Source organism: Balaenoptera acutorostrata, chromosome X (genome assembly GCF_949987535.1).
Source record: "Balaenoptera acutorostrata chromosome X, mBalAcu1.1, whole genome shotgun sequence".
NCBI lineage: Eukaryota > Metazoa > Chordata > Mammalia > Artiodactyla > Balaenopteridae > Balaenoptera > Balaenoptera acutorostrata.
In genome coordinates, this window is record NC_080085.1 from 42,327,066 (window position 1) to 42,354,246 (window position 27,181).

At 39.0% G+C, this 27,181-nt stretch overlaps 1 protein-coding gene across 4 annotated transcripts; it reads right to left on the reverse strand.

Annotated features, from left to right (window-relative positions):
- LOC102999915 (zinc finger protein 182) lies at positions 1–26,920 on the reverse strand. 4 transcript variants are annotated; one of them, XM_057537835.1, is made up of 6 exons: positions 26,757–26,920; positions 26,373–26,558; positions 25,430–25,488; positions 8,164–8,290; positions 7,757–7,849; positions 1–3,706 (listed from the first exon to the last, which is right to left on the reverse strand). In XM_057537835.1, exons 3-6 carry the CDS (start codon positions 25,442–25,444, stop codon positions 2,076–2,078), a joined length of 1,866 nt encoding a protein of 621 aa, XP_057393818.1. In that variant the 5' UTR covers positions 25,445–25,488; positions 26,373–26,558; positions 26,757–26,920; the 3' UTR covers positions 1–2,075. The 4 variants fall into 4 exon arrangements, with proteins under 4 accessions (XP_057393818.1, XP_007180339.2, XP_007180340.2 ...); XM_007180277.2 differs by having other exon boundaries at positions 2–3,706; positions 7,757–7,852; positions 26,757–26,919; XM_007180278.2 differs by having other exon boundaries at positions 2–3,706; positions 7,757–7,852; positions 26,773–26,916.
- Positions 26,921–27,181: the final 261 nt, after the last annotated feature.

The window sequence follows — 27,181 nt, forward strand, 5'->3', positions numbered from 1 at the left end:
ACAGCAAAGTGATTCAGTTATACATATATACATTCTTTTTCATATTCTTTTCCATTATGGTGGTATCACAGGATATTGAATATAGTTCCCTGTGCTATACATTAAGACCTTGTTGTTTATCCATTCTCAATGTAATAGTTTGCATCTACTAAGCTTGATTCCACCACGGAGATGGCCTCAGTGAAAAACCACAATAGGGTGAGGGCCACAAATATGGTCATTCATACAGTGGGACCTCTCCTTCTGGAGCAAAAGTGCTATTACATGGACTTTGGCTGTGTCCATTAAGATCATGTCTTTCAATCTGTCTCTCACCTTGGAAAATGTTGTCACCAGCAGAGGTGTGATTTGGGGGGCAAGTTATTCAACCTCTCTGTGGATTTATGCTTTATATCTCTTGTAAAAAGAATACACACACATGCATGAATGAAGTAATTTAAATCGTTTTAAGATACAGAAAGGCATTGGCAGGCTTTAGTACAGGAAATTTTCACAGATGTCACTGTGCATACTAAATAAGAAATGTATTCCAGTCTCAATTATTGTAGATTTACATAATGTAGCCCCAGCTGACCTTAGAATCACTTTATTTGGCAACCTCAAGAAAGCAATGCTTGTGTGCCTTTGGAACTGGCTGGATATCTGTTTTGTTTGTTTGACTGATAATTCAATTTACTCACTCTAAAAAAATTAAACTCCACATTGAGCATATCTATACTAAATGTTATGAAATCCTACATCTAGAATCTGACTTCATTAGAACAGTAATAGAAAATATGCTTTTTAAAAAGTTTTATTTTTTGAAAAGGTAGTACATCCACATAGTACAATTTTCAAAAGTTCTGAAAGGATATACAGTTGTCTCCCTCCCAATTCCTTCCCTCCAGCCACCCACTTCCCCTTCCCTTTCCCAGAGGTAATCAGGGTTCCCAGCTTCTCGTGTATCTTTCCAGAGATAGTTTATGCATATATACTCAATTATGTATTCACCATTTGTTCTCCTTTTTACTTACAAATGGTAGCATATTATCCTCAGTATCCTGCACCTTGCTTTTCTAATAATGTATATTGGAGGTCATCCCACATCACTACACAAATGGTGTCCAAGTTCTCTTTATCCTTTTTTTTTTTTTTTTTTTTTTTTGTCTACCTAAAAGGTTGCTGTGCGAACATTCCAGGATTTCAGGAGCCATGTGGAAAGCTTCCAATCTTTTGTTTTCACAAACAGTGCATCACTGAATACCTCTGTGTGTTCATCATTTTGTACATGCATGAGTATATACATTCCTAGAAGTGGAACTGCTGGCTCAAAAGCCATGTACATTTATGGTTTTGATTGCCTTGGAATCACTCCTCATTGAGTAAGAGTTTTTCCTGGACTTGTTGTTTGCTGGAAGTTCATGTAAGGGAAGAAATGGGGCCACATTCTAGGCAGATCAGAGTTTTTCTAACTGGAATTACTTTTGCATTTGGTAGGTTTTTCAGATTTGACTTTCCAGAGTCAGTAAATAGGGGCAGCTGTTGGGTTCTTTACAAGAACACTCCCTTCTCTTTCCCCAGCCCCTGCCAACTGCTCTGCTCATGAGTATAGACTACTTTCTGCAAATATGGCTTGTCTGAGCAATTCCTTGTTGAGGCCCCTGCCTGTCTCTCCTGAGACTCCAAATGGGTCTAGGAAACGTCCCACCTGCCCATGCTCTCTGTTACCATTGTTATGTATCTATTTGGTCTTGCACTCCGCCTAAAACTCGGCTAAGAGTCCTTACCAGTGCTATCTCACATCTGCAGCCTTGACCACTCCTCTCTAGCCTTTGAAATCTCCTTGCACTGGTGCTTGATTTCCTCTGCCTCTGGCAGCCCTCTCATCAGGGTTTCAGCGATCTCCTAATTTTGTCAGATACAGAGATTACACGTCCACTTCTTTTTCTCCTAGTAGCTTTTGGGTGAAGACTGAGGTGGAAAGGAAAAAAGGCTGACTTTACTCCCCATATTTAAACCAGAAGTCAGAACATACTTTTAAAATGTTTAAACTGACAAAACTTTCCTTCAGTGAAGATAACTGCACTGTTGACTCTCTAATGTGAAATGAGCTTAGACTTCCGGGTATGGCCTTTCCCATGGGCTTTCTTTCCTGTATGTGTTCTCTGATGTACAATAAGATTTGACTTTTGAGTAAAGGCTTTCCCACATTCTGTACACTTATAGGGTTTCTCTCCAGTATGAGTTCTCTGATGTACAGTGAATGTTGATTTTTCTCTGAAGGCTTTGCCACACTCAGTGCACGCATAGGGTTTCTCTCCTGTGTGTGTTCGCTGATGTATTATGAGCTGTGACTTCTGGCTGAAAGCCTTCCAACATACAGGACATTCATAGGGCTTCTCTCCTGTATGGATTCTCTGATGTATAATGAGCTTCGACTTTTCTCTGAAGGCTTTGCCACATTCATTACATTTATAGGGTTTTTCTTCTGTATGCGTTCTTTGATGTATAATGAGATATGATTTCTGGGAAAATGCTTTTTCACATTCATTGCATTCATAGGGCTTCTCTCCTGTATGACCTCTCTGGTGTAGCATGAGATAGGATTTCTGAGAGAATGCTTTCTCACATTCATTACATTCAAAGGGTTTCTCTCCTGAATGAGTTCTTTGATGTACACCAAGGTTTGACTTTTGGGTGAAGGTTTTCCCACACACATCACATTCATAGGGTTTCTCTCCTGTATGAGTTCGCTGATGCACAATGAGGGTTGACTTCTCGTTGAAAGACTTCCCACATTCCGTACATTTATGAGGTTTCTCTCCCGTATGAGTTCTTTGATGTATAATGAGAGTTGACTTATCACTGAAAGTTTTCTTACACTCATTACATTCATGGGGTTTCTTTCCTGTATGAGTACTATGATGTATAATTAGATCAAGCTTCTGTATGAAAGATTCCCCACATTTGGTGCATTCGTAAGTTTTTTCTCCTGTGTGGGTTTTCTGATGGACAATGAGGTTTGACTTCTGAGTGAAGGCTTTTCCACATTCGTTACATTCATAAGGTTTCTCTCCCGTATGAGTCCTGTAATGTATAATGACAGTTGACTTTTCTCTGAAGGCTTTTCCACATTCTGGACACTCAAAGGGTCGCTCTCCTGTATGAGTTCTCAGGTGTATAATGAGCTGAGATTTTTGGCTAAAGGCTTTTCCACATTCTGTACATCCAAAGGGTTTCTCTCCTGTATGAGTTCTCCAATGTACAATGAGGTGTGACTTCTTGCTGAAGGTTTTCCTACATGCAGTACATTCAAAGGGTTTCTCTCCATTTTTAATTCTCTGATGTAGACTAAGACCTTTCTTTTGCCTGAGGGTCTTCCCACACTCTTTATATCCATAGGGTTTTACTCCAGGAGTTGTTTTCTCATACTCAGTATGGAAGAATAATTTTGCACATTCATTATCATGTTTCTTTCCTGCAGAGCTTCTATTAAATAAGTCTAAATTATCTACCATATTATATCCAAATGACTCATATTTATGGGGCCTTTGTATTGAAGCAACAAGGTTTGTACTCAGATGAAGTATATTTCCAAATTCATTATAGTCAAGGCCACTCTTGGTGGTAATTGTTTTCCTGTCAGGGAATCCAACTTGCATCAGATATTTATCTTGGTCATCCTGATGCTGTCTCTCAAACTGTTCATCAACCTGGCAGGCTTCTTCTAGAAAGAAGTACAATAAACCATCTTTATACTTTCACATTATGGAATGGACCTTCTTTAGAAATGCCCTGCCATATGAAAGCTGATACTGATATCTCATTTTATGAGTTCCTGGAGAATCACAGCCATCAAATCCTGTTCTTTTACTAAACTCCCACCTGCTAGCCTTTTTGTTACCAAAAACAATCTTACCCTAACATCTCAGTCTTTCTTACCTCTACTTTTACATCACTCTGGGGATCTTATCACCCTTTATTTATCATATGAACTCTTAACTGTTCCTGACTTACACTATTTCCACCTAGACAGAAATACAACACTGTGACTCGTGGACTCAAATCTTACAACAATCCTGAAACCCACATTCTCAGTAAATGAGAGAAATATCTAGAATAATTCGCCTTACAAAAACAAAGAAACCTAAATATCTTTGCCCAATTTGGATTCACGTTTGTATTCATCCAAGTTTGCATTCACAGTTCTTCAACACCACCTTCTTCTTCTGTCTACACTAATTCCACTAAAATCTCCATCCATTATTAACTCCAAACCCTTCCTCGTGTTCCGTCACCCACATAGCCCAGTCCTCCATATTTTGCTATATTCAGAATCCAGATAACTTTCAAGAAGCAGTTCAGTCTTTTCAAAAAAGCTTAATCTGATCTTCCTCAATGACTTTAACTTTCATTAACTTCTAAAGTAGTCAGTTATCTGTACCACTCATTTAGACAGTTAAAATTGCATGGCCTTGCCTTTAATATACCATACTTCATCAATTATAAGATGCATATTATTCCACATTTTAAAACCTCTGAATCCAGATTCACCTTACAATCAATGACATGTCATAAATTAATTGGTGGCAAATTTTATTTCTCAGTGGTGTGTCTTAAAACCAATGGTATCCTGGACAGTAAATACTTTTTGCACATACACTGAATTATTATTTTTTGTAGTTTAGTTTTCTTCTCACCTTTTCCTAAAATTTTATATGAAAAATTTCAAACATACAGAAAAGTTGAAAGAAGAGCACAATAACTACTCATATTACCACTTAGACTTAATAACAACATTTGAGAGTAATACTGAATTTTAAAAGGGATCATGCAGCTGTGGCTTCTCTTCCTATGACTTCCTTTCTTTCCATAGTAAAGCACTAGTTCTTAACTGAGAGTGAATATCATAATCATAAGAAAAGCTTTTACAAAATACATTTGATGGGACCCAAGCTCCACCAAGGATCTACTGAATCTGGACCTCCTTAGGTGGTTAAGAAGCAACATAGCACATGTGGCTAGGGTCGTAAGTTCTCTAGGCCAGGATCAAATCCTGGATCAGACTTTTACATGTTCTGTGACCTTAGGCATATTAGCTAATCTATTTGCATCTTACTTTCACACCTGGAAAACAGGAATTATAACAGTGCCCACTGAAATGTAATGTTTATGTACAGCACTTCAAATGTTTACTAGAACAACAACTACCACTAATGCAATACAGCTACTACTATTATGATTGAGTCACTACATTACTATAAAAAGAAGTAAGGACTATCTCAGTATATTTAACATGTTCTTGAATTAACTGAAAAAAGAAGGTGTATAAAAATAAGCACAGTAGGCTACCATTTTTCTAAGGAGGAAACAAATATATAAGTATATATTTAAAATAATATAGGCTCATACTATAAAAAACAATGGAAGGATAAATCTTTAAATTTTAATAAATGGTTACCTATGGGGGAAGGAAGAGAGAGAATAGGATGGAGAGGGAAAGAGGCTGGACTTCTTTGAATATACCTTGTTTTCTAGATTTTATTTTATTTTCTAGGTTTGATTTTGGAACCAAGTTAATATTTTGCAAATATTTTATATACTCATAAAGCAAAATTGAAAATAAAAGGATTCCCTAATAGTAATAAATATCCCCTCATCTGTATTTCCTAACAACCATGCTAAAAAGTCTTGATTCTCAATGGCACCAACATGATTACCTCAATTGATTCAACCCGCTATACATATTCAGCAGTCTCAGAATAATACTAACAATATTACCATCAGATGTAAGATTAATAAATTAAAAACCTTTAAGTCCAGAATTTGATTTGGAAATATACATTTGAATACGTGATATATCTTTCTCTTAAAAATCTTTTTTTACATAGTTCCTAGCTATGTCAATGAAAAGGCCTAGAAACAATTCCCTAACATCCAAATTGTGGTCACAAAACATTATTTACCACTAAAAAGAACCAAGGCTCCTTGGAGAAATGGCTGATTCCAGGGCAGAGAAAGGAACTATATAATATGAGCCTGGAACATCTTGTAACAACAGAAAGCAAGGAAGCTACCAAAGACTAGGGACCCAACTTGAAGGGGTTTCCACTGGCCAGAGATAGAGCAGTTTGATTTATAATAAGGATAAGGCAATGGATCAAAACATAAAAGTGTTTAAATCTATAAGTCCATAAATGATACTCCAAAAAGACATACTAGGCTTTGAATGATGCTACAAAACCAACTCATTTTGAAAACTGATAAATAAATGGAAAAATACATGTAACTCATATATAACCAAATACAGTTGACCCTTGAACAATGCAGGGGTTAGGGGCACTGACCCTCTGCACAGTTGAAAATCCAACTGTAACTTATAGTTGGCCCTCCATATAGGTAGTTTCTCCTCCTAGTCTGCGGTCCCACATCCGTGGAGTTAACCAACTGCAGATCATCTAGCACTGTACCATTACCATTGAAAAATGCATATAAGTGACTTGCACAGTTCAAACCTGTGTTGTTCAAGGGTCAACTGTAATAGATGGAGGGCAATCCCTCTTTATTGAAGTATTCCAACTAATCAACAAAGAAGGAAAGTTCTTTACAGAAAAATGCCAACTTACAAATGTAGAAGGAATGATAGAAAGTGCACCATTTTTCCAACCATCTTAGTAATAACTGATTCAGGCAAGAATCATCAGTGAACGTTAAAACCACCGGGTAAAAATTTTGGAGGAGCAGGATATACACACAGTTTGGCAGTTCCACAAAATGTTAACACAAACAGCTATCACATGGTCTAACAACTCCACTCCTATGTATGTTCTCAAAAGAAATGAAAATGTACATTTCAAAACTTCTACATGAATGTTCATAGCAGCATTATCTATAATACCCAAAAAGTGGAAATAACCTAAATGTCCATCAACAGATGAATGGATAAACAAAATGTGGAATATCCATACAATGAAATATCATTCCACCATAAAAAGGGATGACACATGCTACAATATGGACAAACCTTGAAAACATGCCAAGTGAAAGAAACCAGACATAAAATTCCACATTTTATATGGTTCCATTTATATGAAATGTCAAGAATAGGCAGAACTATAGAGATAGAAAGTAGATTAGTGCTGGCCGGGGGATGGGTGTTGGGGAATGGAGACTGACTGATAAGGGATAGGAGTTTCTTTGGAGGGTGATGATAATGTTCTAGAATTAGATAGTGGTGATGGTTAGATAGTATATTCTGTGAATATACTAAACATCCTGAGTTTTTGAGTTTCACTTCAAAAGAGTGAATTTTATTGTATGTTAATTATATCTTAATAAAGCTATTGTTAAAGAGAGAATCAAGATGCTTTAGGAGAACAAATCTGATAGGAATGTCTAAACTGGATGGAATCAGGTAACCCAATCTGGAATTAGAGCATTAGTGCCTAGGCCTGTGACTCATGTGGGCCTGGCTTCAGATGAGCAGTGGGAGGTAAGAACGATAGAAGTGGCAGGGCGTGGGGCCGGGGGATTGGCATTTACAAGACAATTTTATACAGGGAAATGGAGCTGTGCAGAAACTTATCGGTCAGCACCAACTTAAGGAGAGTGGTCTGGTGGGTGTAGGATAGGGGAGGGGGTGTCAGTCTTAGGTGTTCATGTCCCTGTCCTCCAACAACCATTCCTGAGCTATTCCTCAAAGTCCTTTCACAGGTCCTCACCCCTGACTGACAAGCTGGGACCTCCTGTCCCCATAGCCTGAGTCAATCCCACTTACCTGGAAAGCTCCAAATTGGGATTTTTCCTTCTGGCAGGCATGGCTCTTCTACCTCCAATTTGAGGATGAGATCTGGTTTGGTAACCTGCTGCCCTGCTAATGAGAAATGACAGCGATACCTCCTTGGTCTTCAGAGCCTCTGAGAAAAAGGAAGGTGGAGTTTGGGGCAGTACAAGCGATATATCACTTGACACAATGGTCGTCAAACCAATTCACCTGAGTTTTGAGTTCACAAACACCTTGTCAGGAAAGCAAAGGGGGAAAAGGAACTCTGATCCATGGAATTTAATGACAGACTCTTCAATCAGTTCAGAGGCCTTGCAAGTTTCCATACTTGAGAAAGGAAAGGCGTTCTACCGGACAGAATAATCATAAACAGCAAAATTACCTGAGGAAGCCATTCTTACCCACAGAGACCAGGTTGCTGTAGGTCTCCAGCATCACATCTCTGTACAGGTTCCTCTGTGGAGGGTTCAGGTACTGCCACTCCTCCTGGGTGAAATCCACAGCCACATCCTCAAATGTCATGAGTCCCTATAATTGCACATTCTTTTATTCTAATATGCTTACAACTGGGTGATAAGGATGGAATGAATGTAGGGGAGCTTCTGACTGGGTTCCCAGTTCATGATGATAACTTAATACAGGATGCCTATCAAGTTAGTGACCTACTCTGTGGGAAAAAAAATCACAAGTCATGGTAGAGAAACTATTACATTAAATAACAGAATATTTAAGACAATGTGGTATTAGCACAAGGATAGACGGATAGACATATAGTCCAGTAGAACTAAAAAGATAATCCAAATATGTACGGACACCTGAGTTATGATAAAGTTGAAACTGCAAAACAGTGGGGACAGGATGATATTTTCAAGTAAATGTGGATGGGTTACCAGATATCTATATGGGGACAAAAATGACATCTAACCCCCTAACTCTCACTATATACAAAAATCTGCTACAGGTAACTTGTAAATCTAATGTGAAAGGTAACACAATGAAGTGTCTGGAAAATAATATACGAAAATGTTTTCATAAGCTTGGGGTAGGGAAAACATTCAAAAACAAGACATGAAAAGCACTACTCATAAAGGAAAAGACATACATGTTACAAGATTAAAAATACAGCAGCAAAGGCAAGCTATAGATGGGGAGATTATCGGCAGCTTTCATAAGTGATAAAGCGTTCTGATCTGGAACATATAAAATAACCCCTACAAATCAAAAGAAACATACCAACAACGCAGAAAAATAGACAAGAGATGTGAATAGATACTTCACTAAAAAGAAAAAATAAACATATGGATGTATGTTCTATGAACATAAGAAAATATACCCAACCCTGTTAGCACTCAGGTAAATGAAAATTTAAGCCACATTGAGACACCACTTGGCACCCACCAGAAACATTATAATTATATGACTAAAATGCCATAAGACTGTGTTGAAATGGGAACTCGCACACGCTGTTAGTAGGAATGTTAAAAACTGGTATAACTGCTTGGGAAAACAGTTTGGCATTATTTACTAAAGTTAATGATTTGCAAACACTATGACCCAGAAATTCTACTCTTAGGTGCACACTTTAGAGAAAATCATGCACATGTGCTCTAGAAAACAAGTACAAGGATGTTCACAGAAGCACTATTTCTAATACTAAGTTGTGGGAAAAATCCAAATGTCCCTCAACAATACAGTAGGTAAATTGTGGCACAATCTTTCAAAGGAATACTATGTGGTAATGAAAAGGAATGAACTACAGCTGCATATCCAACATAGATGAACGTCACAATTGTACTAATGAGCAAAAGAATCCAGCCCCAAAAGAGCACATACTGCATGATTCTATTTATATACAGTAAGAGAACAGGCAAGCCTAATCCATGATGTCAGAAGTTAGGAGTGATTACCTTTGAGGCTGGTATTGATTGAAAGAGGGCATGAAGGGGGATTTAGGTCGTGATTTATGTTATAATCTTCACCTTGACCTGGGGGTGGCTCCACAGTGTGTTCACTTTGTGATAATTCATCAAGCTGTACACTTATAAACTGTACTTCATGTATGTTATAATTAAAGGTACTTTATATCTTTATACTTAAAATTATTTTTGACAAATGCAAAGGCACTTTGATGGAAAATGGGAGTTCCCATTTCAACAAATGGTGTTGGAACAATTGGATATCCATATGCCAAAAAATAGAAATAAAAAAAGAACTTCAATCCATACCTCCAACATATATAAAAATTAACTCAAAATGGATCACAAACCTAAATGTAAAATCTAAACCTATAAAATTTTTAGAAGAAAATATAAGAGAAAATCTTTTTAACCTTAGGTTTGCCAAGTATTTCTTTGATGTGACACCAAAACTCAAAAGATACTGTTAAAAGAATAAAAAGCCATGGAACGGGAGAAAATATTTACAAATCATATACCTGACAAAGAAGTTGTATTGAGAATACATAAGAACTAGAACTCTCAAAATTGAAAAAAAAAAAAGGCAAAAGAGACATACTTTACCAAAGATATATAAATGGGAAATAAGCACATAGAAAGATGCTCAACATCATTAACCATGAGGAAACTACAAATCAAAACCACAATGAGCTACCACTACATACGTATTAGAATGGGAAAAGAAACTGACAATGCCAAGTGCTGGTGATGTGGAACAACTGGAAGTCTCATTTATCATAGATAGGGATGCAAATGGAACAGCCACTTTGGAACAGTTTTCTAGTTTCTTATGAAGTTAAGCATATACTCCCATAGGACCTGCAATCCCACTCACAGGTATATTTACCCAAGTGGAAAGAAAACTTATGTAAACCCAAAAACCTGTACATGAACATTTATATAGCAGGTATATTTGTAATCACCAAAATACGGAAACAACCCAAATGTTTTTCAACCAGTGAGTGAAAAACAAACTGTAATCTATACAATGTAATACTAAACAATAAAACTGAAAGAACTAATGATACATGCAACAACATGGGTGAATCTCAAATGTATTATGCTAAGTGAAAGAAGCCAGACTCAACAAGCTACACACTGTATTATTCCATTTATATAACATGGGAAAGGCAAAACTGTAGAGACCAAAAATATATCAGTGATTACGAGGGGCCAGGGTGCGGCAAGGGGTTGACTACAAAGGGGAAATACAGTTGACCCTTGACAACACAGATTGACAATCTGACAACACAGATTTGAACTACATGGGTCCACTTATATGCAGATTTCTTTCAATAAATATATTGGAAAAATTTTTGGAGATTTGCAACAATTTGAAAAAACTCACAGATGAGTTGCATAGCCTAGAAATATTGAAAATATTAAGAAAAATTTAGGAATGTCATGAAAGCATAAAATATATGTAGATACTATTCTATCCTTACATAGGCATATGGTGATATTTATATAAAATTAATAATGTGTTAGTTTTCCTACTATAAACTTTGCTTTCAAAGAATTTTATTACCGTACAGTATGCCGTTCTCTCTCATAATTGGAGAAACTGCTTATCAGCCTATCATCACAGGTAACTGGGTTTTTAAAAAATGTAACAATGTTCTCAATACTGTATTACGAATATGACTGTAATATTGTATGCCATAAAATTATATAACGATTCATTCATTAGTGTATAGGCTAAGCTACCATGAAGCAATCATATCGACTACACTACGCTACCATAAAGCAATCATATTGCTGCTTCTTCGTTATCAATGTATGAATCATTATAACTGTAAATAAATATGAATTTCTTTTTCACATTATCTTTTCATTGTTGATGTCCTGTTAATAATCTGTATAACATCTACAGTATTTTGTATCATATAAAACAATATTAATGTAGGTACTGACAGACGTGATTCATCTTGTAAACAGATGACGCAAACTTAAGTAATGACAAATACAGTGCAGTACTGAACATGTATTTTCTCTTCCTTATGATTTTCTTAATGACATTTCCTTTTCTCTAGCTTACTTCATTGTAAGAATACAGTATTTAATACATATAACATACAAAATATGTGTTAATAGACTGTTTATGTTATTGGTAAAGCTTTTGGTCAACACTAGGCTATTAGCAGTTAAATTTTGGCGGAGTCCAAAGTTATACGTAAATTTTCAACTGTGCAGGGAGCTGGAACCACTAACCCCCGAGTTGTCCAAGCATCAACTGTATTGGGAGGTGATAGAACTGTTCTACATCTTCATTGTGGCAGTGTCAAAACTTGCAGCGTTTGCCAAAAGATGCAGAACTGTACACTGAAGGCCTATTTTACTGTATACAGATTATACCTTAATTTTTTATTAAAAAAATTAAGGATCCTCCAGGTAATTTAGAATAACTTCACCTGTTAAAGGTGAAGTAGTTAAATCCAAATCTCTTCACATATCCTCCAAAAAACTATACAGATCAATATGAAGAACAAATAAAACTATACATAACCTATACCTTCAGTATAACTTATAATAGAAAATAGAGAGTACTATACACATTTCTAATTACCTATAATTGAAAAACAAATACCAAATTCTAGCTCAGCTGGCTTTCAAATTACTGCCACAAACCTTTCTGGAGTGTGAGAAGGGTATGAAGAAAACAGTCAAGAGAACAGAGAGGGGAGCAGAGAACCTAAGAATGAGCTGAAATCAAAGCTTAGAAAGAGAAAATCTACCATAAGTATAAAAACACTGAAAAATGGGCTGGATCAATCACAGCACCAGCTATAAGAAAGGTATATGGGACCCAAGGTGGCAGTCACAAAAAAGCATCGCCTCCAAGGGAGCAGATGATAAAAAGGAATGAGGAAGAACCATGTGGAGATTGGGTTGTAAAGGGGAAAAGCTAGAGGGGGAAATTGAAGGTCATGTGAGACAAAAAATGACCTAAACAAACTAAAACAAGTCAGAGCACACACAAGTGGCCCCTCCACAGTGCCAAAAGAAAAGTCTCCATTAAGGGAACTGCAGTTTGCCTCACTGACAAAAGAGGGGGCTCTTGAGCCAAGAATCGTGCAAGTCACCACAACCTCCAACACTGTCCTTAAATAGATGAAAACAGTGTGCATCCATTCAAAGCTTCTTTGAGAACAATAGAAAATTAGAAAATATTTCAGGTGATAAGAAATTCACCCCACAATGGCATTAGCAAAATGACAGAGTAGGCAGCTCCCAGCCCTTAGCTTCTCTCCCACTACCACCCCAAAAATAAAAATTAAAAAACAAGCAGAAAAGTGTCACAACCAACTTTGTCAAAACTCTGGAAAACAAAGGTTTGCAGTAACCACATGGAATCAAGAAAAAGGCAACTTAAAAGACATCAGGAAAACTTCATGGCATCTTTACTTGCCCCTCTCCTAAGGGACAGCAGTCTTGAAGCAGCAGCAGCCAATGTTCCCCATGTGGGACCCCCAACCCCTAATTCTGAAGGAAGCAGAGCAGACCTTATTCACAAATTAGTGTGTGTCTGTTCTAACCTGTCTGGGGCTACCAGAAAGACTGATGCAAGGTGCTCCTCTCTGTTTCACCTAACTCTGAACTCAGGCCAGAAAGCAGTAGGCGTTGCTCTTAAAGGCTGCAAGGCAAACTAACAACCCAGAGATGCCTGGGGCAAAAGATTACAGTCCAGACAGACAACAGACTGCCTAAGGCCTGAAAGGAAATACTGGGGGGGATTCCTTGGGAAATTAGGACATTCAAAAGCACCCATGTACAAGGGAATGTAGAAAGCCACACATATGCCCAGGATAAGACTCATGCTCACAAGAGACCTTAGAAGACTCTAACTGGGCTTCCCTGGTGGCGCAGTGGTTGAGAATCTGCCTGCTAATGCAGGGGACACGGGTTCGAGCCCTGGTCTGGGAAGATCCCACATGCCACGGAGCAGCTGGGCCCGTGAGCCACAACTACTGAGCCTGCGCGTCTGGAGCCTGTGCCCCGCAACGGGAGGGGCCGCGATAGTGAAAGGCCCGCGCACCGCGATGAAGAGCGGTCCCCGCACCACGATGAAGAGCGGTCCCCGCACCGCGATGAAGAGTGGCCCCCACTTGCCGTAACCAGAGAAAGCCCTCGCACGAACCGAAGACCCAACACAGCCAAAAATAAATAAATAAATAAATAAAGTAGCTATAAAATTTTAAAAAAAAATACCTGTTGATTTGCATTCGGAGATTCTCTTTATAAAAAAAAACAAAAAAAAAAGAAGACTCTAACTGCTCTAATTCTTCCTAAGCATAGAAAAATGAAAAGCTTCCAAATTTGTACAAGAACTGAGTATAAATTTGACACATAAACTCATTTAAGGTTGTACAAAATAGGAAAATGCAGACTAATCTCATTTATGAACAACAGTGCAAAAAATCCTAAATAAAATACAGTTAACCCTTGAACAACATGGGGGTTAATCTACGTATAACTTATAGTCAGCCCTCCATATCAGTGGTTTTCCACATCTGTGGATTTTAGCACAGACCAAACATGGACTGTGTAGTACTGCAGTATTTACTATTGAAAAACATCCACATATAAGTGGACCCAAACAGTTCAAACCCATGTTGTCCAAGGGTCAACTGTATAAGCAAAAAGAATAGATCCACATTAAGACAATAATACATCATGACCAATTAAAATTTATTCCAGGCATACAATGATAGTTCAATATTAGAAGATTCATTAACATAAATCACCATTAAACAGACCTAAAGAGAAAACTTACATGATTAAGATAATTAATATAAGAAATGCTGATACAAAAATATTGAAACAGAATTCAATACCCAATCCCGATTTAAAAAAAAAACAGAATAAATGGTAATTTCCTTAAAATAACCAGATAGGAAGGAAGGGAGGGAGGGAGGGAGGGAGGAGGGAAGGAAGGAAGGAAGGAAGGGCAGAAGTATGTTTTGCATAGGGGCTTTGAGTCACCATGAATAGCGTAACGATGTAATTTTAGGTGGGGACTGGCCACACCAGAAAGATCGACCACATGATTTAGGGTGGGGGCTTTGGGTCACTCCCAGAGGGGCTGGAGACAGACAGCAGCCACATGGACAATCATGCTTATAAAATGAAGCCCTAATTAAAAACTCTGGGGGACTTCCCAGATGGTCCAATGGCTAAGACTCCGTGCTCCCAAAGCAGGGGACCCAGGTTCGATCCCTGGTCTGGGAACTAGATCCCACATGCCACAACTAAAGATCCTTCAGGCTGCAACTAAAAGATCCTGCATGCGGCAGTGAAGATCCCAAGTGCCACAACTAAGACCCGGCACAGCCAAAATAAATAAATAAATAAATATTTACCAAAAAAAAAAAAAAAAACTCTGAACACCGAGGCTCACAAGAGCTTCCCTGGTTGACAGAACTCCATGTGTACTATCACACATCAATGCCAACCACACAAAGTCATGCACCCTGACTCCATGGGGAGAGAAAAATGGAAGCTCCATGTTTGGTACTTTCTAGGGCTCTGCTCTATGTACTTCTTCCCTTGGCAGGTTCCAATCTGTATCCTTTCCCTGTAACAAGCCATAACCATGAGTATAACAGCTTTCAGTGAGTTCTGTGAGTCCCTCCAGTGAATTGTCAAACCTAAGGGTGACCTTGGGGACCCCCAAACTTGTAATTGGTGTCAGGAGTGAGGGCGGTCTCTTATCGGGACAGTTCCCTCTAACTTCAGAGTTGTCCAACTCTTCATAGATAGAATGATAGAAAGTCACAAACATGTAGTTATCCCTAAGTTAATTTATAAATTTAATCTGATCCTAATTTAAAAAACAAGCTTTTTAATGGTACTAAACAAGGTAGTACTAAAGATCATATCAAAAAATAAATGTGCAACAATAGCTAGAAAAAGTCTGGAAAAGAGAAACTGTGAGGAAGGGAGTAGCCCTACCAGATACCAGAACATACTCTGATACAGGCATTCTCTCAAAGCACAGGGTGAAAGACCCACTTTTTAATAAATGGTGCTGGGTCAACTGGAGAGCAATTTGGGAAAGGCTAAATTGGATCCATACCTCATTACATACACAAGTATAAACACCAAATGGATCGGGAGCTAAATGTAAAAAACTGAAACCAAACAAAGTACTAGAAGAAGGCATGGGTGAATGTCCATATAACCTGAATGGAGGGAAAGACTTTCTAACTATGAATAAAAATTCAGATGTAATAAATGATTAATAAATACAACCACAAAAATATAAAAACACTTTGGCAAGTCCAAACACATAAGTCCAAAGACAAATGACAAACCAGGGGGGAAATCTGTTGCAACATATATCACAAGTAAAGATTGCTGTAACATATATCACAGATAAAGATTAATATCCTTAATATATAAAGAACTCTTAAAAATCAAAGGGAAACGAAGAACAAATACATGATAGAAAATTAGACAAAAAACATAAGACAATTAACAAGAGGTATAAAAATGGCTCTTATAGATATTTTATTTATTTTTTGGCTGCACTGTGAGCTTGCAGGATCTTAGTTCCCCAACTAGGAGCTGAACCTGGGGCCATGGCAGTGAAAGTGCCGAGTCCTAACCACTGGATCTCCAGGGAACTCCCATAAATGGCTCTTAAATATATGAAATTACATTCAACTTTACTCATAATAATAGTAATGCTAATTAAAACTATACAGAGATATCATTTCTTCCCTAGCAGATTGGAAAAACTTAAAAGCCAGACAATATTCTCTGTTGGTACAGCCATAGAGAAACAGGTACTATCATACATTGTTGGTGGGAATGTTAAACAGTACAACCCTTATGGAAGGGAATTTAGCAATATCTAATAAATTGTGTTTACCCTTTGACCCATCAATGCCACTTGTAGGAATTTACATAGAAGATATACTTGCACAAAAAGGAAACAACTTATGCACAGTATATTTCATTTCAGCATTATTCTTAATTGCAAAATACTGAAACAACCAAAATTCACATGTATATAGGAGAATGGTTGAACAAACTGGTACATCCACTAATAGAATACTATGCAGCTATAAAAATGAACAAGTCACAGAAACAGAACAATCCAAAGTTCGTATGAAATCACAAAAGACCCTGAATAGACAAAGCAATCTTGAGAAAGGACAACAAAGCTGGCGGCATCACATGCCCTAATTTCAAACTATATTACAAAGCTGTAGTAATCAAAATAGCATGGTACTTGCATAAAAACAGAACATAGATCAATGGAACAGAACAGAAGGCCCAGAAATAATCCCATGCATAAATGGTCAATTAATTTATGACAAAGGAGCCAAGACTATATACAATGGGGAAAAGACAGCCTCTTTAATCAATTCTAAAATAAACTGTGTTGGGAAAACTGGACAGCCACATGCAAAAGAATGAAACTGGAGCACTATCTTATACTACGTGCAAAAATTAACTCAAAATGGATTAAAGACTTGAACATAAGACCCAAAACCATAAAATTCCTAGAATAAAACATAGGTAGTAAGCTCCTTGACACTGGTCTCAGTAATGATTTTTTTGGATATGACACCAAAAGCAAGGCAACGAAAGCAAAACTCAATAGGACTACATAAAAAATAAAGAGCTTCAGTACAGCAAAGGAATCCATCAACAAAATGAAAAGGCAACCTACCAGACAGGAGAAAACATCTGCAAATCATATAACTGAAAAGGGGTTAATATCCAAAATATATAAAGAACTCACACAACTCAGTATCAAAAAAACAAACAACCCAATTAAAAAATAAGCAGAGGACCTGAGTAGACATTTTTCCAAAGAATACATACAGATGGCCAACAGGCACATTAAAAGATGCACTAATCATCAGAGAAATGCAAATCAAAACTACAATGAGCTATCATCTCACACCTGTCAGAATGGCCATTATAAGAGACAAGCAATAGCAAGTGTCAGCAAGGATGTGGAGAAAAGGGAATCCTTGTGCACTGTTAGTGAGAACGTAAATTGGTGCAGCCATTAGGGAAAACAGTATAGAGGTTCTTCAAAAAATTAAAAATAGAATTACCATATGATCCAGCAATTCCACTTCTGGGTATTTATTCAAAAGGAAACAAAATCACTGACTGGAAAAGATATATGCGCCTCCATGTTCACTGCAGCATTATTTACAATAGCCAAGACATGGACTCAACCTAAGTGTCCATGGATGGATCAATGTATTAAGAAAATGTGATACATACAAACACACATACACACACACACACACACACACACACAATGGAATATTATTCAGTCATAAAAAAGAAGGAAATCTTTACATTTGTGACAACATGGATGGATCTTTAGGGCATTATGCTAAGTGAAATAAGTCAGAGAAAGATAAACACCATATGATCTCACTTATATGTGGAATCTAAAAACAAACAAACAAACAAACAAAAGAACCCTCATAGATACAAAGAACAGATTGGTGGTTGCCAGAGCCAGGTGGTGGGGAGGCGGGTAGACAAAATAGGTAAAGGGGGTCAAAAGGTACAAACTTCCAGTTATAAAATAAATAAGTCCTGGGGATGTAATGCACAGCATGGTGACTACAGTTAATAATACTGTATCGTATATATAAAAGTTACTAACAAAATAAATCTTAAAAGTTCTCATCATAAGAAAAAAACGTGTAACTGTGTGATGATGGATGTTAACTAGACTTATTGTGGTGATCATTTTGCAATATACACAAATATCAAATCATTGTGTTGTACACCTGAAGCTAATGTCATATGTCAATTATATCTCAATTAAAATAAAATGAATGAGGACAATATTTGTAAACATACATGGAGCAATTTCTAGGTTATATTGCTAAGGGAAAAAAGCAAAGTGCAAAAGACTATAAATAAAGTATACTACCTTTTTGAGTAAGAAGGAAGGGGAAATTTTTAAAATATACCTTTATCTGCTTCTTTTAAAAAGAAACACTATAAGCATAAATCAGAAGCTAACAAGATTGGTTATCTCCAAGGCAGAGTGAGAATAGGGTAGAAGGTACAGGGGAGAGGTGACAACTATGTGTATATATTTCTGTATAGTTTTGTCTCTTCAAATCATATTAACATTTTACATATAAAGAATAAAATTAAATCAACAAAAATGGAAAGAAAGAAAATCTAAAATGGAATACCAACAGAAAAAAATGAACCTAACTGTATACCAAATAACATAAGCACACTAGTTAGGAAAAAAAAAACCCAAAAGGAAAAATTAATTCAAGTAACTTCTAAACAGAGTACTTTGATTACATATCCTCAGTACAAAAGGCATGCAAACAAATCATGTACTGTACTCAATAGGTTGATTTTTCACAGATGTGGGTGCAGGAATTCTGATTCTACTTTCTGTATATTGTAAGACTGAGCAAATGAGTCAATATATTGATGCTAGGATCCAGTGCTCTCACTGTTGGTGAAGGCAGATGCAAATATGGAATGAGAGAAGTCTAAGAAGATTCCTGGGATATTGTATGAATTCAAGGTGTGTGTGTGTGTATATACAGACACACACATACATACACAGACATATAAATAGAGACACACACACAGAGTTCACTGAAAGGGCCTAGAAGTAATGATGCCCAGCAGCAATGAGCACACCCAGCACCCAGATTTTGATTTCTATAAATAATTATTTACTAACAGGAACCAGTGCTCCTTGAAGAAATGGCTGATTCTAGGCCTGGGGTAGGGAAAGTAAAAGATGGAGGCTGGAACATCTTATTATGTCGAAACTAAGGAAGTGCTCAGAAAATTATCAGGATGTGACAAAAGGACACAAAAGCCAGCTTAAAGGGGCTCCCACTGGATAACTCAGGGACAAGTGAACAGCAAAATAAACAGTGACAGTAATGGATTATAATCCACTGAAAAAAATTAAAATCCATAAAAATAAAAATTCTGTATTACCGATGTAAATAAATAAATAAGAAGAGGAAGCCCCACCTGCTAACACCATCACTTACCTTGGGCATTAGGATACCAACATGTGAATTTTGGGGGCACACAAACATCCAGACCATAGCAAAGGTCAACAAACAAAAATCAATCATATTTCTATATACTGGCAATGAATACTCGCAATTGAAATTTTAAAAACAAAACCATTTACAATGGCTTAAAAAATGAAACATGCCATGTTGTTATGGAGTGAACTGTGTCCCCCCCTAAAATTCTTAAGTTGATGCCCAAACCCCCAATGTGACTGTATTTGGAGATGGGGCCTTTAAGAAGGTAATTAAGGTTAAATGAAGCCATAAGAGTGGGGCCTAATCCAACAGGACTGGTGTCCTTCTAAAAATAGGAAGAAACACCAGAGCTCCTTCTCACTCTGCAGATGCACAAAGGAAAGACTGTGTGAGGACAGTGAAAAGGCAGCCGTCTACAAGGAAGAAAGTTCTCACCAGAAACCAACCCTGATCTGGGACTTCCAGCCTCCAGAACTGTGAGAAAATAAATTTCTGTTGTTTAAGCTAGTCAGTCTGTGGCGTTTTATGGCAGCCTGAGCAGACTAATACACAATGTATATGCTCTGTATGTTGAAAATTACAAAATGTTGATGAAATCAATAAAAGATCTAAATAAATGGAGAGACATACTGTGTTCATGGACTGGAAGACACAACATAATAAAGATGTCAATTCTCCCCAAACTGATCTATAGGTTTAACTCAATTCCTATCAAAGTCCTAGCAAGGGGACTTCCCTGATGGCGCAGAGGTTAAGAATCCGCCTGCCAATGCAGGGGACACGGGTTCAAGCCCTGGTCCAGGAAGATCTCACATGCCGCGGAGCAACTAAGCCTGTGTGCCACAACTACTGAGCCCACGTGCCACAACTACTGAAGCCAGCACACCCTAGAGCCCGTGCACTGCAACTACTGAGCCCACGTGCTGCAACTACTGAAGCCCACACGCCTAGAGCCTGTGCTCCACAACAAGAGAAGCCACCGCAATGAGAAGCCCGTGCACCACAACAGAGAGTAGCCCCTGCTCGCCACAACTAGAGAAAGCCCGTGCAACGAAGACCCAACGCAGCCAAAAAAAAGTAATTAAATTATTCTAAAATTGATATATAATGACAAAGGCAAAGAAACAAGAATAGCCAAAAATTTTTGAAAAAGTAGAATAAAGTTGGAGAAGTCATACTACCTGATTTCAAGACTTACCATAAAGCTGCAGTAATGAAGACAGTGTGGTAATGGCAGAGGGTTAGATACACAGATCAACAGAACAGAAGAGAGTCGAGAAATAGACCCCACAAATATGGCCAACTGATTTTTGACAAACCATAAAATCAATTCAATGGAGAAAAGATGGTCCTTTCAACAAATGGGGTTAGAACAAATAGAAATCCATTTGCAAAATTATGAACCACGACCTAATCCTTACACGTTACATAAAAATTAATGGAAAATGGATCTTAGGTCTAAATGTAAACCTAAAACTGTAAAACTTATAGAATAGGAGAAAATCTTCATGACCTAGGGTGATATTGTGATTTATAATAAGAAATATATTTTTGGTCTTAGCTCCCAATTTCTGGCAGAAAGAGCTCCTGAAACCCTTGGAGTTTCTTAAGTGAGGAAAGCAATAAAGGTGTCTTTTGTTATGTTAATGAGATGAATTTGGGACCCCCCACCTAAGGAGGGGGAGCCGGTTGACAGGAGAACCAACCACGTGATTAGAAGGTTGGAACTTTTAGTCCCGCCCCCCAACCTCGGGGAAGGGGAGGGGGCCGGAAGTTGAATCAAAAGCCAATTGCCAAATAAATAAATAAATAACAACAATGCCAATGAGTTAATCATGCCTATGTAATGAAGTCTCCATAAAAACCCAAAAGGACTGGGTTCAGAGAGCTTCTGAATTGGTAGACACATGGAGGTGCTAGGAGAGTGACACACCTGGACCTAGAGAGGGTATGGAAGCTCCACACTTCTTCCCATATACTTTGCCCTTACACATCTCTTCCATCTGCATGTTCATCTGTATCCTTTACCATATCCTTTAATAAACTGGGGAACGTGTTTCCCTGAGTTCTGTGAGACACTCTAGCAAATTAGTCGAACTCAAAGAGGGGGTCGCTGGAAGCTCCAATCAACAGCTGGTTGGTCAGAAGCACAAGTGATAAGCACTGGGCTTCTGACTGGCATCTTAAGTTGGGAGGTGGGGGTAGTCTTGTGGAACTGAGCTCTTAACCTGTGGGATCTGACACAATCTCCAGGTAGATAGTATCAGAATTAAGTTGTAGAACACCCAGCTGGTGTCACAGAGAATTGCTTGTTCTGGGGGGAAACCTCCACACATTTGGTGACCAGAAGTATCAGAAGTGAAGCGTTCTGTGTGAGAGTAAAGAAAGATTCACAGGAGTGACACAGTATGAAAGAACTGGGTTTTTCTCTACATAGGAGGTAGAAGACTAGAGGTTTTCCATTTCACCTAGTGTTAGGCAAAGAGTTCTTAGACCTGACACCAAAAGCACAACCCATAAAGGAAATGGTTTATAAATTGGACATTTTCAAAGTTAAAAATTCTTGCTCTGTGAACAACACTATTAAATGAAAAGACAAGCTACACACTTGGAGAAAATATTTACAAACCATGGATCTGACACAGGACTTGTACACAGAATATATAAAGAACTCTCAAAACTCAGTAGTGATTGGGCTTCCCTGGTGGCGCAGAGGTTAAGAATCCGCCTGCCAGGGGGCTTCCCTGGTGGCGCAGTGGTTGAGAATCTGCCTGCCAATGCAGGGGACACGGGTTCGAGCCCTGGTCTGGGAAGATCCCACATGCCGTGGAGCGACTAGGCCCGTGAGCCACAACTACTGAGCCTGCGTGTCTGGAGCCTGTGCTCCGCAACAAGAAAGGCCGCGACAGTGAGAGGCCCGTGCACCGCGACGAAGGGTGGCCCCCGCTTGCCGCAACTAGAGAAAGCCCTCGCACAGAAACGAAGACCCAACACAGCCAAAAATTAATTAATTAATTAATTAATTAAATAAAAAATCCGCCTGCCAATGCAGGGGACACGGGTTCGAGCCCTGGTCCGGGAAGATCCCACATGCCTCAGAGCAACTAAGCCCGTGTGCCACAACTACTGAGCCTGTGCTCTAGAGCCCTTGAGCCACAACTACTGAGCCCACGTGCCACAACTACTAAAGCCCGCGCACCTAGAGCCTGTGCTCTGCAACAAGAGAACCAATGCAATGAGAAGCCCGCACACTGCAACAAAGAGTAGCCCCCGCTCACCACAACTAGAGAAAGCCTGCCCACAGCAACGAAGACCCAACACAGCCAAAAATAAATAAATTAAATAATTTTAAAAAAACCTCAATAGTGATAAAACAAACAATCCAATTTAAAAATGCGCAGAAGACCTGATTGGACACTTCACCAAAGAGGATATGTAAAAAGTAAATAAGCATATATAAAGACATTCAACATCATTGGCCATTAGGGCAATGCAAATTAAAGCCATCATGAGATAACACTACACACTAGAATGACTAAAATTAAAAACGCAGTTAGGGCTTCCCTGGTGGCACAGTGGTTGGGAGTCCGCCTGCCAATGTGGGGGACATGGGTTCGAGCCCTGGTCTGGGAGGATCCCACATGCCGCGGAGCAACTGGGCCCGTGTGCCACAACTACTGAGCCTGCGCTCTAGAGCCCGTGAACCACTACTGAAGCCTGAGCGCCTAGAGCCTGTGCTCCGCAACGGGAGAGGCCACCACAGTGAGAAGCCCGCGCACCACAAGAAGAGTGGCCCCCGCTTGCAGCAGCTGGAGAAAGCCTGCACACAGCATCGAGGACCCAACAGGGCCAAAAATAAATAAATTAAAAAAAAAAAACGCAGTTGACCCTTGGACAACATGGGTTTGAGCTGCATGGGTCCACTTATACGTGGATTTTTTTCAATAAATGCATACTACAGTACTACACGATCTGCAAGTTAGTTGGAAACACACATACAGAGGGCCGATTATAGGTAGATTTTCAACTACTGGGGGAGTCAGTGACCCTAACCCCAGCGTTGTTCAAGTGTCAACTGTACTGACAATACCAAGTGCTGGCAAAAATGTGAAGCAATTGGAATTCTTATACATAACTGGTGGAAATGAAAAATAATTCAACCATCCTAGAAAACAATTTGGCAGATTCCTAAAAAGTTAAGCCATACACTTACCATATGACCCAGCAATCCAATATTTACTCTAGAGAAATGAAAACATATGTTCACACAAAAACCTGTGTATGAATGTTTAAAGTAGCTCTACTCACAACTGCCAAAAACTGAAAATAATTCAAATGTCTTTCAACAGGAGAATGGATAAATAAGCTGTGGTACATCTACATCATGGAATGCCACTCAGCAATAAAAAGGAAAGAACTATGGACACACACAACTTGGCTGAATCTCCAGGGAATCATACTGAGTGAAAAAAAAATCCAATCTCAAAAGGTTACAGACTATGTGATTTGAATTATATCACATTCTTGAAATGACAAAATTTTAGAAATGGAGAACAGATCAGTAATTGCTAGAAGTCTAGGCATAGGGTGAAGGGGGGAAATGGATGGATGTGGCTATAAAAGGGTAACATAAGGGATCCTTGTGGTGATGGAACTGTGTCTTAACCATATCAATGTGAATATCCTGGTTGTGACATTGTGCTATAACTTTGCAAGATGCTACCATTGATGCAAACTGGGCAACGGATACATGAGATCTCTCCGTATTATTTTTACAACTGCATGTCAATCAACTGTTGCAAAAGAAAGTTTAATTTGAAAAAAGGAAAGCTATATACTGTATGATACCATTTATATGACATTCTTGAAGAGATAAAACTCTAGTGACACAGAACAGGTCTGTGGTTGCCTGAGGTTACAGGGAGGGGAGGATATGACTAAAAGGGGTTGCACGAGGCAGTTTTTTGGCGGGATGAAACTATTCTCTATCCCACAGATTAGTTATAACAATCTACATAGGTGTTAACATTTATCGACCTGGACAACAAAATCAATTTTACTGTACACTAATTTTAAAAATAAAAAAATATTAAGTGAAAGAAAAAAGATGGTGGGCTGTGGGTGCCTACAGGACTTTGTCTCTGGCCAAATGAGAATCAGAAGTCCAACTGAGAAAATTACTTCAGCAAAATCATTTGGAAGACAAACAAATTCCCTAAGATATTTCATTCCCAAATTACATCTAGATATTATGTCTCCAGCTCACTGAAGAATGCTATAAGGACTATCTGCAGGAAACCAGAGGCTGCATTAATCATTAGGCTGTGACTGAAGACAATTCCACCATCCACACGAAGATTCAGCAAAGAAATGCCTTGAAAGGCAATTGCAGGAAACCTTTACTTCCCTGAGGGCTTGATGTGTTCTCTCCTTGATGAGTAAAGTGAGCCAGATTACCTCTGGCTGCCAGAGGCTCAAAGAGAAATTTGCAACTCAACTAATATTGTACTGCGTAACTGTCTGTTGCCCTAAGTCATTTGTCTACATTCTAATCTGGCCTTGCTGCTGTCTCATTTTCCCTGATTCTAATGCTTATTTATAAATAATTTTCTCTTTTATGTCTGAGATTCCTACATCGCTCATCACATTCATGGTAAAATAAAAGAAGGAACAGACAATATCCTTACCTGGGGTTTGGCCATTTCCTGCTCTTCTTGGGAAAAGACAGAGATGTGTGAAGCCTGAGCTAAAAGAGTGGAGAAGTGGAGAGCATATGAGAGACCCCATCAGGCTTCCAGTGCCCAGAATTATCTGCCTAGAAATCCCCTCACATGAAGCTGCTCTGCGGAAGTTTGGGCGACCATGTGGTTTTAACAACCACTTGTGTATTCTTGAGTCTTTTTCTCATGTGAACATCTAACACAAAAGGTTTTCTTCTATATATACTTGTGTACTGACTCAGAAATTGTATTTCTAGGTATTTTCCTTAATGAAATAATGTATCATAATTTCTCTGTAAGTACCTTCATCTCAGCATTGACTTTAACAATGCCAAACTTAAACGATCCTCTATGACCCATGATATGGGATTAATAAGGAAATACAAGGGATTAAATTCTATGTAGCTACTGAAAATAATGTTGTATGGTACTGTACACTTATCTGTGTATTTTCTGTACATATATCTAAATTACAAGTTTTTTTAATGTTACAGAATAAATCTTTAAGCTGAATGGCAGTAACTTCTAAATGAAAGAAAAGGCAGGTTATCAAACTTCAGGAACCCATTTTAAAACCATACGTTAAATGTTTAAAAATGCATATCCCTTATACACACTAAAAAGTGTCTAAGGAATGAACATTTAAACAGAGGGGTCTAAAATTAGTTCTTTTTTATTTTCTTCTCTATTTTCTAATCAATCTATAATGCAAATGTGTTACTTACGTGTTAAATGCCCAAAAAAACCCCACTTAACTTTAACACTATTATTCCCAGGCGTTTTAAGCCCGACCCCCCCCCCGCCAGACCCCACAACACCAGACCCTGCCCACGCCTCCCAAGCCCCAGACTCTGCGCGAGGCCCCTAATCAGGTGAGTTCTCTCAGGTGCCTCTTCTTGCTTCTCCTCACCTCACTGGGGACGTCTTGCCCAGGAGCCAGAAGGAAGCCTTCGGGTGCAGATTCACTTCAGCTGGAGCATTCACACAAGGCCCCTACCTCGGGGCTCGGGCAAGGGGAGAGGAACAGAGGGAGAGGCGGGGGCGCCTAAGGAGGAGCTTGAGGGGTGCGTATGAACCCTTAGCGCAGGTCACTGTGCTGGAAAATGTGTAAAAGTCAACGTTTAATATGCCCCATTCAACCCCGACTAGCCCCATAACTTTGTCTACCACTGAGCCCACAAACCCTCATTCGCTGACCTCTCGGTCCACCCCACAACCTCCCACATCAGTGACGCCCCAAAACCCGCCTTATTCGTCCCCCAGAACTCCCCATCACTCAGCCCATCACCCCTACCACTCGCCCCCTCAACCTCTCTCTCGACACAGATTTTGTGCTCGCTGCAGAGGAGACCGTTACGAAAACTGGCCCCGAGAAGCACTTCCGCTTTGGGACCAACTCCGGCTCCGCAGCCCAGAGGGCTGTAGCGGCCGGGTGTGCGCACGCTCAGTGGGGGCTTTGAGCCCGCGTACACCAATAGTCAACACGGGGCCCCCTCCCGCCTGCCGGACGCGAATGCGACGGGGCTGCGGCGCAGGCGCAGAGGGGAGATGGCCGCTCCGGTGACGTCACTGCTCTGAAACGATGGCCGCGCCCACTGCGTCTTTTCCCTTCGAGGGTGGCAGTGTAGAACAGGTGCTTACGTTGATCTGCTGAGGCCGTCATTCCTAAGACTCCAAAGATCGGTTTCCTTATGGAGGGAGGGAAAGGGCCCAATTAAG

What these genes read in the sequence shown, in the direction of transcription:
- LOC102999915 (XM_007180277.2), bottom strand. An exon ending in CAGCAACCTGGTCTCTGTGG is followed by an intron (nt 7,853 to 8,163) that starts GTAAGAATGGCT and finishes ATTTCTCATTAG; the next exon opens with CAGGGCAGCAGGTTACCAAA. An exon ending in CCCAATTTGGAGCTTTCCAG is followed by an intron (nt 3,707 to 7,756) that starts GTAAGTGGGATT and finishes ACTTCTTTCTAG; the next exon opens with AAGAAGCCTGCCAGGTTGAT.